At 38.0% G+C, this 11760-nt stretch overlaps 1 protein-coding gene across 1 annotated transcript; it reads left to right on the forward strand.

Moving 5' to 3' along the window:
• Positions 1 to 1734: 1734 nt before the first annotated feature.
• On the forward strand, positions 1735 to 11459 carry fhdc3 (FH2 domain containing 3). Its single transcript, XM_053476350.1, has 12 exons — positions 1735 to 1751; positions 2415 to 2842; positions 4073 to 4134; positions 4876 to 4975; positions 5268 to 5353; positions 5542 to 5642; positions 5913 to 5983; positions 6111 to 6218; positions 6324 to 6394; positions 6485 to 6602; positions 6684 to 6848; positions 9860 to 11459. The coding sequence occupies exons 2-12, from the start codon at positions 2474 to 2476 to the stop codon at positions 11084 to 11086; spliced, it is 2478 nt and encodes an 825-aa protein (XP_053332325.1). The 5' UTR covers positions 1735 to 1751; positions 2415 to 2473; the 3' UTR covers positions 11087 to 11459.
• The last annotated feature ends 301 nt before the right edge of the window (positions 11460 to 11760 follow it).

Here is an 11760-nt window from a genome sequence, read left to right on the forward strand (position 1 = left end):
CTAATGGCTAGTTTTATTCATCCACTCTTTATACATTAATTGCTGTAGTTCCTGGTTTTAATTTAATGGTGTTAATAAGGAAACTAAGGTGGCACAGTAGCTTAGTGGTTAGCACTGTGCCCTTGCTCCTTGGGCATCAGTGGCTCAGTGGTACTTTTCTTGCTCGCCATGCGGAAGGCCCTGGTTCAGCTTTCAGCCAATGCCCAGTCACTGGATGCAGGTTCAGTCTCAAGTCCGGATAAAATGGGAGGGTTGCATTGGGAACAGCATCTAGAGTAAAACCTGTGCCAATTTGATGGACCGCTGTGGTGACCCCTCGACTGGAGAAAAACTAACACCAACTGTGGCCTTGCACCTCCAGGGTCATGCTTAGATGCCAACTTTGGGAAGTTTGCATGTTCCCCCCCATAGTTAGGCTAACTGGCATTCCAAAATTGCCTGTAGTGTGTGAATGGCAATCTGGCATCAAGCTGGCAACACAACCCCTTTAAGTAAACAACCATGGAAACAATAGATATATCTCTAGGATGCCCGATGGCTTGTGGTGGGACCAAAAATAAAAAATTTAATCAGGACACTATTGCTCACTTACTTGCACACCACTATACTTGTTTTAAAGCATCTGAACCACACAAGTACCCTACAGTTTACTATATTATTTCATACGCAGGAAAAACACACTGGGGCTAAATTTTATTTTGAAGAGAGAAACTTTTAAGACTGTGAAAAAATATCAGTGTACAGTTATAATTACCATGGGCCATGTAGTGGCACAGTGTGTAAAGTTACATTCTGAGATGGTAAAGCTTCTGTGCAGCCTCTCTCTCTGAGGGCTTTCTTTCTTCCCTGCATAGGCTCTGGACATCCTACAATCCTGACAAAGTTAAAAAAGTGGCTAACAAAAATAAATGATAGAGATATTAGTGAAAAAGTATATTATATACAATGAAGATGCAAATCGTCTATTAAAACAATGGGCTTGTGTGGGCACGGTAGTAGCCATATAATGCAAAATACAGTGCATTAGAAAATTCTGCATTATTCATTCCTTCCTTCCTTGTCTTTACCGCATTATCCCGTATACAGAGTCATGGTGGGCATGGAGCCTATCCCAGGAGACTTAGGGCACGAGGCAGGGTACACCCTGGCACACACACATACAGTTTACACACTTCAGCCAATTTGGGAACACCAGTTAGCCTAATCTGCATGTCTTTGGACTGTGTGAGAGAACTAGAGTATCCGGAGAAAACCTGCCAGGCATCAGGGAAAACACGCAAACTCCACACACACACACAGACCCGAGGTGGGAATCGAACCCTTGACCCTGAAGGTGCAAGGCCACAGTGCTGCAGAACAACATTGCAAATTATGCATTATTTAAATTAATGCGCAGTTCCCTACTGGAATGTCTATTAGAACGATAGACGTCTGTCCCAATTCAGTGTGTGCAGTAGTTTTAAAATATTCACACACCAGCTTAAAAGAATTAACTTTACCTGTGAAAGAGATGTATGTTATATAGAGATCTTAATGCGGTTTTGCCTCAGATAGTGGGCGGAGCTTTCGGAACAGGTGAGTGACTGCCGGCTGAAAGGGGGCGTGGCTTGGTGCATTGTTAAAGGTTTTTTTTTTTTTTTTACTTATTTGAGCGCTGGCGTTGTACCGGTTTGTCTCTTCACTATAATGCCTGTTATTTATTAAAACGTTTATTGTCGGCTCTCAAGTTACGTTGGATTGCTCTACTTCTGGTATATAAGATTTCCTTTAATGAACTGCGTCTTATTTTGAGACTTTTCTTGTGTGTTTGGCCTGCTGTCCTGTTCTGTTTGGTGGATGCTAACACACTTTAGCCTTTCAATCAGACAAACAACATTAATATTAAACTCAACCAGGTTCAATTCTTTTTTTTTTTTTTTTTTACTTTCAGTGTAGTGGTATTGTAGTAATTTAATTCACCTTGTAGTTTTCTGGTCTTTAACTTACATATTTTTGTTTGGCTGTTTGTTTTAACATTGAGAAATTGTTTCATGTTTATATATTTTACCTAAGCTTATACTCTAAGCCGTTGTACATAGTTAAAAAAAAATGCTTAAAAACGTCGGACACTCAGGTTACTGTATTTGTGTGTGTATATGGCTTTTTGGTTGTTGGCTCTCACTGTCTGTTTTTTTCTTCTTCTTGTATTATGACTGAATTATGCATTATACATTTGCATGTACAGTTGCATATGTGTGTTATTGTGTATTCTGTTTGTCTGATGTGCATTTTGTTGTTGAGTTCTTTCAGCAGTCTCTGTGCTGGCTTGTGTGTTCCACCACAGTCTTGAAGGCATGATATTTTGTTCTAGTGCTTGCATTTCTTAAACTTTGTTGACAGTTCCTCAAATTGTGTGTCCTGTTTTGTTGAAACAGCTACCCTGGATCCTGGAGCTGAAGTCAGCCTACTTTAGGTATCTGGCTTACTATTTCAAATGTCCAGTATTACCATGGCGATTGGACCATCTTTTCTTCCCCCGCCTCCTCCACCACCTCCACCGCCGCCCCCTCCTCCTCTGCCTCCACCTCCACCTCCACCCATCACAGGAAACGAATCGTTCTCTCGCAGTGTTCACCGGCGCTCCAAGATGCGCAACTTTAACTGGGACACCATTCCAAAGCATAGTGTGGTTGGAAAACGCAATGTCTGGACATCACAAAAGAACCTAGAGGACATTCCACTGGACACCAAACGCATTGAGGAACTGTTCAGCCATAGTGAGCATCAGCAGAGGTCACTCAGGCATGGCACTGTCAAGAAGAGTGTGTGGGGCCTGCAGTCTACCAGTCCTGAATCAGAGATTGTGAGTAGTCTGTGTGTTATCCCACCCTCTCAGGCAGGTGGAAAATTTCAGGTGTATATATTTGTAACAATGTATCCCAGAGGGCAGCTGAAAGTGAAGCATACGTCCTTGTTTTAACGGGCAATGCATTTGAATTAGTTGTGGTAAGGTGTTGGACTTATGATCGGAGGATCTCTGGTCCGAACCCCAGCTGCCATCATGGTCTTCCGCTCTTGGGCCCTTGAGCAAAATTGAACTGCCAAGGTACAATTGGACATTAAGCTGGCATCATGGTGCTATAAGAAATTAACAAAGAAATAATATCACTCCAGGAGTTGGAAGTATGTTTGCCGATGTGCCTAGACACGTAGATCCCTAAAAAAAATTTTTTTCTTAACATTTCTTCATTTAGTTAATGAAATTATCTTGTGGTACTTTATTATCCATGTTGTGAAAGTTTATAGTATTCCTTGAAGGATCTACCATAATTGTAGTCTCTTGGCCTACTACTTGACCACTTGTCCACTGTTTAATTTATAAGCTCAGGGATGTGCTGCAGTGATGAATAGGATTTACTTTAAACCTATAAAATAGACTGAAAGTACAGAAGCCTGAAAAAAATATATATAATTACACTCATAGCTATAATTAATTCATTATTTAAATCAGATGCTAGTTCTGGTATCTGTGGTTATAGCGTTAGCTTTGAAAAATATTTAACTTATGTTAACTGATGTTTCAATTATGATAGTAAACATAAAATGTTGCTCTGGCGAAAGGAGAATAGAACAATTCTGGGCAAAGTTATTAAAAAAAATCATTGGAGCTCATGGTTCTGTTGTGGAAAAGAAAGGGATACTTCCTTCAGGTGAAATTATTTATAAGTGATTCAGGAAAAGGGTGTGTATAACAAGCTATATTTCATACAGCAGACACAGATAAGCAAATGTCAAACAAGTGGTTATCAGGGGGTTTGTCTGTAGATGTACTGTATAGAGAACAGTTGTAAGTGTAAGGCAGAAGTGGTTTAGAATAATTAGTAGGTGTAAAAGGGGAAATGCATAGATACGTGATGAGTAATACAATTTTTTTTTTTTTTTTTTGCAATGTTCCTACTTCATTGTTGTAGCTTGTTAAAAATGTCAACTTTCTGTATGTCATTATGGTGTTTTAAATGGAAATTGTTGATGAAATGTACAGTTTGTTTTTCTTTCATTATTTATTTACATGTGTTTGCTTTGTCTTTGACAGGTCTCCATCCTTAACTCTAAGAAAAGTATGAATATTGGGATTCTCCTTAAGCAGTTCAAAAGGTGAGGTTTTGGACAAAAATAGACCACTTGATTTCTAATATTTTGCTGCATGAGCACAATCATGCATCAGCCCTCAAACTTTACTTTTGAAGGGTAAATCTTTTAATTAAAAATTATTCATTTGATTTATGTAGACTTTTTTTATACAAATAATTGTAAATTTGCCTTTTTTTAAATATTTGTGGGAATTTTTAAGAAAGTGCAAATAATTTGGTAAGATTACGTTTATTAATGAAAATAGTAAACCTATTCTGACTGCTGTAAACACTGCCCCAGTTTGTAATTCTGATATGTCCAGCGAAAAAACTTTTTTGGACTTCAAAAAGTTTAAACTTCAGTTGCTTCTCTAAACTTTGTTGTGTATGCATCCACATTTTTCGTTAAAGTATTTATAATCTGATGTGTAATTGAATTAATGAATTAATGTTCAAGGCAACTAAGTAAAATTAAGTTATCTTAACAAATGGGATTAATCAACTAATAAAAATGGGACCATCTGACATTTACAACCTTTCTCATTTTTTTTCTGTATTTAATTGTGTTTTAGGCTACTAAAAGCACCTGTTTTTTTTGTTTTTTTTTTCACCTGATGTGATAAAGAAAATGTCATGTTGTCATGTTGTGTGCAGGTGGATATGTGGTTGTGGAATGTAAAACTTGAGCACTCGGTGTCTTACAGTACAGTATTACAGAAGACTATTTCCATTCCTAACAATGTTTGTGCTTTGGCTCCCTCTACAGACCTATTCAGGATATTGTTGAGGATATCAGGGAGGGAAATTTGCGATTTGCCCCTGGGAGACTGAGAGAGTTGAGCAAGCTGCTGCCTGATGATGTGGAGGTACACTGTACCACTTGTAAAAAAGTGTAGCACAATTTGACTGTTATTGCCCTTATGTAATGGTCACTTAAGGTTGCTTGGGTATAATTAAGGCTGGACAAAATCAAGGTTGACTTTTAGACCTTTAAAGAAAAACAATGTTACTGGCTTTATTCCATTTACATGTTGATTAAATTTTGAATATAATAAGTGCCTTCAAAAGTGGAACAACATTTAAAAATATATATTTTTTTCTATTTATTTTTTGCTCAGAATCTCAGAACAATAAAAAGAAATTAACTGAATTTTGCAGGTGAAGAAGCTGTTATCATTCCATGGTGATGAATCTCAGCTTGCAGAAACAGATCGTTTCTTTCTGATGCTGGTTAAAGTTCCTGGGTATGTTTTAGAATCATTACCTGATTTTGTTACATTTAAGCATGTGTCTTTGGTGATTTATAATTTTTTATGACTATACTTTGCTGTTTCATTTTCCTTTCTGCACCTGTTAGGGTTTTAATGTCCTTTATAGGATTTGTACAGAGCTGTGGGTCAGTTTGTGTTGTTGATGGATTTCGTGTTTGCAGATATGAAAAAAGACTGAAAAGCCTGCTCCTGAGGGAGGAGTTCATGCCCTTTATCGAGGAGATGAAAACCTCCATTTCCATCATGACTGCAGCAGCTAATGGTATTGTGCTTTTATTTATTTATTTATTTATTTATTTATTTATTCTTGAATCTTAATGTTTATTTTTAGTCACATCCTTTTAGTATTTTAGAGCAAAACAGCTTTTAGCTTGCTGTAAAGTTTGTATTATTTAGCCAAAAAAAGAAATCTGTAATTTTAATGACTTTAGTTTTAAATTACTAAACATGTTTATCACTGATTATGATGTTACATGCTTTATTCAATATCTTTCTGGTCAGCTTCTTGATTTCTGACTTTCTTCTCTCACAGAGCTGCTGGCATGTGGTGATCTACATTCTATAATCAGACTGGTTCTTAAAGCTGGAAACTACATGAATTCTGTGAGGTTTATGTTATAAATTTATATACACACAGTATAAATATCTATTTATTAAGGGACCTTCGTAAGATTAATTTTACTGTAATGTGACAGTTTTTTTTTCTTCTTTTTTTTCTGGGTTTCTTTAGGATGGCTATGCTGGTAATGCACTAGGTTTCAGAATGGCATCTCTCCTGAGGCTTGTGGACACCAAAGCTAACAAACCTGGCATGAACCTTATGCACTATGTGGCTATGGTAATAAATACAAGCAAAAAAAACAACAACATAGTTTTAAAATTTAAATGCACGTTAGTAGGTTTGTATGCTCCCCTCTTACCCTAAATCATCTCTTCACCTCAGCAAGCTCAGCAGATTGACACATCCTTGTTAAGGTTTACAGAGCATCTTCAACACATTGGGGAAGCATCAAGGTAACATTAATGGAAGTAGTAATTTAAACACTTAAAATAACATGCAAAGTTCAGTATGCTCTGCAGGTTTTTTATGTTATTTTTTTCCAGAATTCAAAAACAGGAAGTAGAAACAGACTTTAAGAGAGAAATGGCAAAAATTAAAGAAGCAAAGACCTATGTCAGCAAACAGCCTGATCTGCACCATCAAATGGAGGAGTTTCTTCAAGTGAGTCCGCACTGTGGTCACTTTAGTAGTCTAATATAAAACTGGAGACCAGTGTAGTGATTGGCTTTATCCTTTCTGTAGATGGCCACACATCAGCTTGCCGATATGGAGGACACTCTAAGGAAACTGGATTCAGTCAGTAACTCAGTAGCTGAGTATTTCTGCGAAGACCCTGCTACCTTTAAACTGGAGGAATGCTGCTCAATCTTCCACTCGTTTTGTGAGAAGTTTGAGAGGGCTGTTCTGGTAAGTCTTTTACTGTACAACTCTATTTGATGATCTAAACGATATGGCCAAAATCACTTTTCTTTACACAACAAAGCAAATTATTATAGTTAGTGAAAAGGATTGAACAAGTGGTTGATCAATCAATTTATTAAATTTTTTTATTTGTTTATACATTTTCTAAGATCAAATCAACTAAGTATTTACAATGCAGAAATGTCCAATTTTTGAGATGTATGTTTCTTTATGTTTCTTTGTCAGGGCTTTTTTAACATAAACTAGTGCATTATTGAGACATGGTGACTTGCAGTGCTGAGGCCTTCTTAAAGACAAAGTTGTTTTGATGGGAGCCTTCAGTATTATTGGGTCAATTGTTTCTCATCCTGCTCTTGACAATATCACCATAGATTTCTCTATGGGTTTCAGGGCAGCAGCCAGCACTAACTGGATGCCAATCAAGTGCAGTAATTCTATTGTCAGCAAACGAGTTAGTGTTTGTATTGGCTCTGTGGGCAGGGCAAGTTTTGCTGAAAAAAGAAATCAGCATCTCTATGAAGCTTGTTAGTAGACAAGCATAAAGTGCTTTTAAAATCTCCTAGACGCAGAGTGATGCTATAGTTAAACATCTCAGTGCTGTTACCATTCATTATCATTTGTAGAACGTCAACTCGCCCAGGATGATTGCTTCGGCAGATACTGTTGTATAATACAAGAAATATGTTGTCTTAATGCTGTTGGCCACCACTGTTTATATATACATATATACCACACATAAATATACACTGAAGTTGGGTATCCGAGTCATGGGACTGGTCAGCACCATCAATCTTTCGCTTGCTTAGTTGGTTTAAAAATTAATTTGTAATTTGTCCACCACAAGACACTATTCATTATTTTAAACTCTTTTAGCATAATTACATTTCACAATTGGACATTAGTTTTGCATAGTGGCGTATGTAAAAAGAGTTTGTTTACATTGTTTGCATGTTCAGCTCCACTTAATATTTATCAAGCACTGACTCTGCATCCTCTTCTCTCACACCAACTAACTTCATGTCCTTTCTCAATACATCCACAAATCTCCTCTTTGGTCTTCCTCTAGACCTCCTGCCTGGCAGTTCAAACCTCAGCATCCTTCTACCAATATATTCACAATCTCTCTCTGAACATGTCCAAACCACCTCAATCTGGCCTCTCTGATTTTATCTCCAAAACATCTAACATGGGTTGTCCCTCTGATGAACTCATTCTTGATCCTATCCATCCTTGTCAAGGAGAACCTCAACATCTCCAGCTCTGCTACCTCCAACTCTGCCTCCTGTCTTTTCTTCAGTGCCACTGTCTCTAAGCTGTAGAGCATCGTTGGTCTTACCACTGTCCTGTACACTTTTCCTTTCTTTCTTGCTGATACTCTTTTATCACACAACACACCTGACACTTTTCTCCACCCATTCCAACCTGCCTGTACCCGTCTCTTCACCTCCTTTCCACACGCTCCGTAGCTCTGGACAGTTGACCCTAAGTACTAAGGGTCAACTGCACCTTCTGCACCTTCTTTACCTCTGCTCCCTGTATCCTCACTGTTCCTCTTGGGTTCCTCTCATTCACACACATGTTTTCCGTCTTACTGCGGCTAACCTTTATTCCTCTTTCCAGAGCGTACCTCCACCTCTCCAAATTTTCTTTCACCTGTTCCCTGCTCTCGCTACAAAGCACAATGTCATCTGCAAACATCATAGTTCATGGAGGCTTCTGTCTAACCTAATCTGTCATCCTGTCCATCACCAGAGCAAACAAAAAGGGGCTTAGAGACGATTCTTGATGCAGACCCACCTCCACCTTGAACTCTTCTGTCACACCTACAGTACATCTCACCACTGTCTTACAGCTCGTACATGTTATGCACCACTCTAACATACTTCTCAGAGGTATAAAGCTAACTTCTCATTAGCTTTATACCTCTGTAATAGCCACAGCTCTGCACATCTCCCTTGTTTTTAAAAATCGGCACCAATACACGTCTCCTCCATTCTTCTGGAATCCTCTCACTCTCCAAAATCTTCTTAAACAAACTAGTTAGAAACTCTACTGCCACTTTTCCTAAGCACTTCCATACCTCCACAGGTATGTCATCAGGACCAACAGCCTTTCCACTCTTTATCCTTTTCAACGCCCTTCTTGCCTCACTTTTACTAATATTTGCTACTTCCTGCTCGACAACAGTCACCTCCTCTACTCTTTGTTCTCTTTCGTTTTCCTCATTTATCAACTCTTTAAAGTACTCCTCCCATCTTCCCATTACCCTCCTGGCATCTGTCAGTACAAAGTTCATGTTAAACTTATAACTAAATAAATATATGTTAGAAGGAAGCCACCAACAATTCACCTGTTCCTGTCCCACCTGCTGCAGATGCAGGAAGCAACAATTTTATAATAGTTAAAATTAATTTATAGAATGAGGAAAGGAAGGTGAAGATGAGTCTGGTTAACAAATGTATGTAAATGTGCGCTGGTGTGTGTGTGTGTTAAGCATCTTGCTGGCTTGTAGGTGTATTACAGTCATTCCTGTGTCCTCCACATACTCTATGACGTGTATAGCCACGCCAACCTCAAGGGAAAAAAGCTCTGTATTGGTCCAAAAAAGCACTAGATGCTAAAACATTATCTGGCATATATCTGCTCATAACTTCATTTAGACTCCACATTTTGATTTCATTTATGGCGCAGATTTAGCTCCAGGCAAATGTCTTGATCTTTGCATGATGCTGTGATGAAATATCTCTGGAATGACATTCATACTTTTTAGACAGAAATTTTTCTGAGGCTGGTTTCTGGTCTTCAAATGTATATAATGTAAAGATATAATTGAGAGAGCGAGACAAAACCTTTTTGTTATTAAATATAGTATGGGTTCAAAATTGCCATGTTAACCAACATATGGGATAATTTTGAAGAGTCCAGTCGGTCCAATATGTCAGGGATAAGATTATTATATTACGCAACATTAAATTTTTTGTGTGTGTGATGAACAGGAAAATGCAGAACGAGAGGCAGTGGAGAGGCGCCGAAGACAGCAGAGGGAAAGAGAGACGCTCAGCCGGATAGTCCAGCGACGTACTATCGCCTCCTGCTCTAAAAAATCCTCTCAAAAATCAGAAAATGAGGCCCTGGAGTCTGTCCTCACCAGCTTTCTCAGCACTCGCCCTTCCCGCAGAAGACAGCCCTCATCCAACAAAGCAAGTTCTACACAGATGCTGGACAAAAACAACCTACTGGCTGAGAGGTCTCATATGTCTCTGAATACTTCTTGTAATGTGAACACAGTGGATACAAGTGTTTTACTTCAAGAGCAGGAGCAGAGCTTCCAAATAACCCTTGAACTTCCTGCCAAGACAGAACAGAATGAGATGACTCATACTGAGGAGCAGGATAAGAGTTGTCAGATAACCCAGGATAGCCCAGAAAAAGCAGAGATTACTGTCTCTTATCCTGAAAAACAGGAAGAGGAGCAATATTTAAACACAGAAAGAATATACGGTCATGTGGATGTAGCATTTACACCAGCTGACTCAAAAAGATCTCCATCCATAGAAGCCAAAGCAACTCCAAAGAGCAGCAAAACAAACCGTAGTAAGAGAATACTTGTAAGCCAAAATGGTTTTGAGAATGATGATGAGAAGAATGAAAAGAAAGATCAAGCTCAAGAGAATTCCCAGAAGGAGCCTTGTCGGATTAGGTGCCCTGTTTTAGGTGCTGCACCGCACCTAAACGTTCCAAATGTCTCCTCCCCTTATCACAGAGGAGGAAAAGAGATGGATTTGGCCCTTCAGAATGGCTTTGGATCACCTTGGACTGTTCTCAGTCCTCACGCCTCACCCTCACCCATGCAGCGTCGCAGGCATTCCATTGGTTCAACTAAAGATGAAGAATTGGATGATGGAGTTTGGGCATTGCCTGATACACCCTTAAAGGGCCCTCTTCTGGCACACATGTGCAGATCATATGAGCATAGCGTATCTACCTCTGTGATTAGTCTTGTGGGTGTAAGAGATTCTCCATTAAAAGGCACATCAATTCAGGGTGCTCTGTTAAGGTCTGCATCAGTGGGTGAAACCCCTGAATCCATGCCCAGCTTCCGTTTTAGGGCTCTCTTCCCAAGACGCCATAGACAAGATCCCAAAAGACAAGAGCCATCTGCACTGATGTCCTTCTTCCAACGATTTGGGGAGAGAGGAAGGCCTGCTTCTGTTGGAGAATAATGCAGGAACCTTTAGATTTTTAGTCTATCTTGTTTTTTGTGTGGTTTTTATTAATTTATTTATTTTCCAGTTTTTAAAAATATTTAGCACTGTGTGCTCTTGCGCATTGCCCAATGACCACTGTCGCCCAGACAAATATGGACTTGTTTTGGAGTTGTGGTCATTGTGGCTCTAAATCGATCTTTTCCACAAAAGTGGTTATTATTTATTTGTATTCTATTAGTGTTCTTAATTGAATTGTTTAAACTCTTAAACAATTTTATGTTTTAGTTCTGTGGATTTGATGCACTTTAAAATTTGCATGTCGCTCTATTTTTATCTTTGTTGTGTATTTTTTTTTTTTCATATAATAAAGTGTGACATTCCACCTTAATATGTGAAAGATTTTTTATTTTTTTTGTACACATCTTTCTTGCTTATAGATTTTACATATTCCATTTTACAGGGTTTTTTTTTTTTTTTTTTTTTGGAATGTCGTGTGATTTTTTTTAAATTTTTTTATTTATATATATATATGTATATATATATATATATATATATATATATATATATATGTGTGTATATATATATATATATATATATATATATATATATATATATATATATATATATATATATATATATATATATATATATATAAAGATATGGTGAACTCAAGAACTATAGGTCTTGTC

The sequence above is a fragment of the Clarias gariepinus genome, chromosome 17 (genome assembly GCF_024256425.1).
Source record: "Clarias gariepinus isolate MV-2021 ecotype Netherlands chromosome 17, CGAR_prim_01v2, whole genome shotgun sequence".
Lineage (NCBI taxonomy): Eukaryota > Metazoa > Chordata > Actinopteri > Siluriformes > Clariidae > Clarias > Clarias gariepinus.

Bases quoted from the DNA above. Each gene is read 5' to 3' on its own strand.
- fhdc3 (XM_053476350.1), top strand. From the start codon at position 2,474: ATGTCCAGTATTACCATGGCGATTGGACCATCTTTTCTTCCCCCGCCT. The intron at 4,135-4,875 runs GTGAGGTTTTGG...CTCCCTCTACAG, and splicing joins CTCCTTAAGCAGTTCAAAAG to ACCTATTCAGGATATTGTTG. The intron at 6,849-9,859 runs GTAAGTCTTTTA...TGTGATGAACAG, and splicing joins AGTTTGAGAGGGCTGTTCTG to GAAAATGCAGAACGAGAGGC.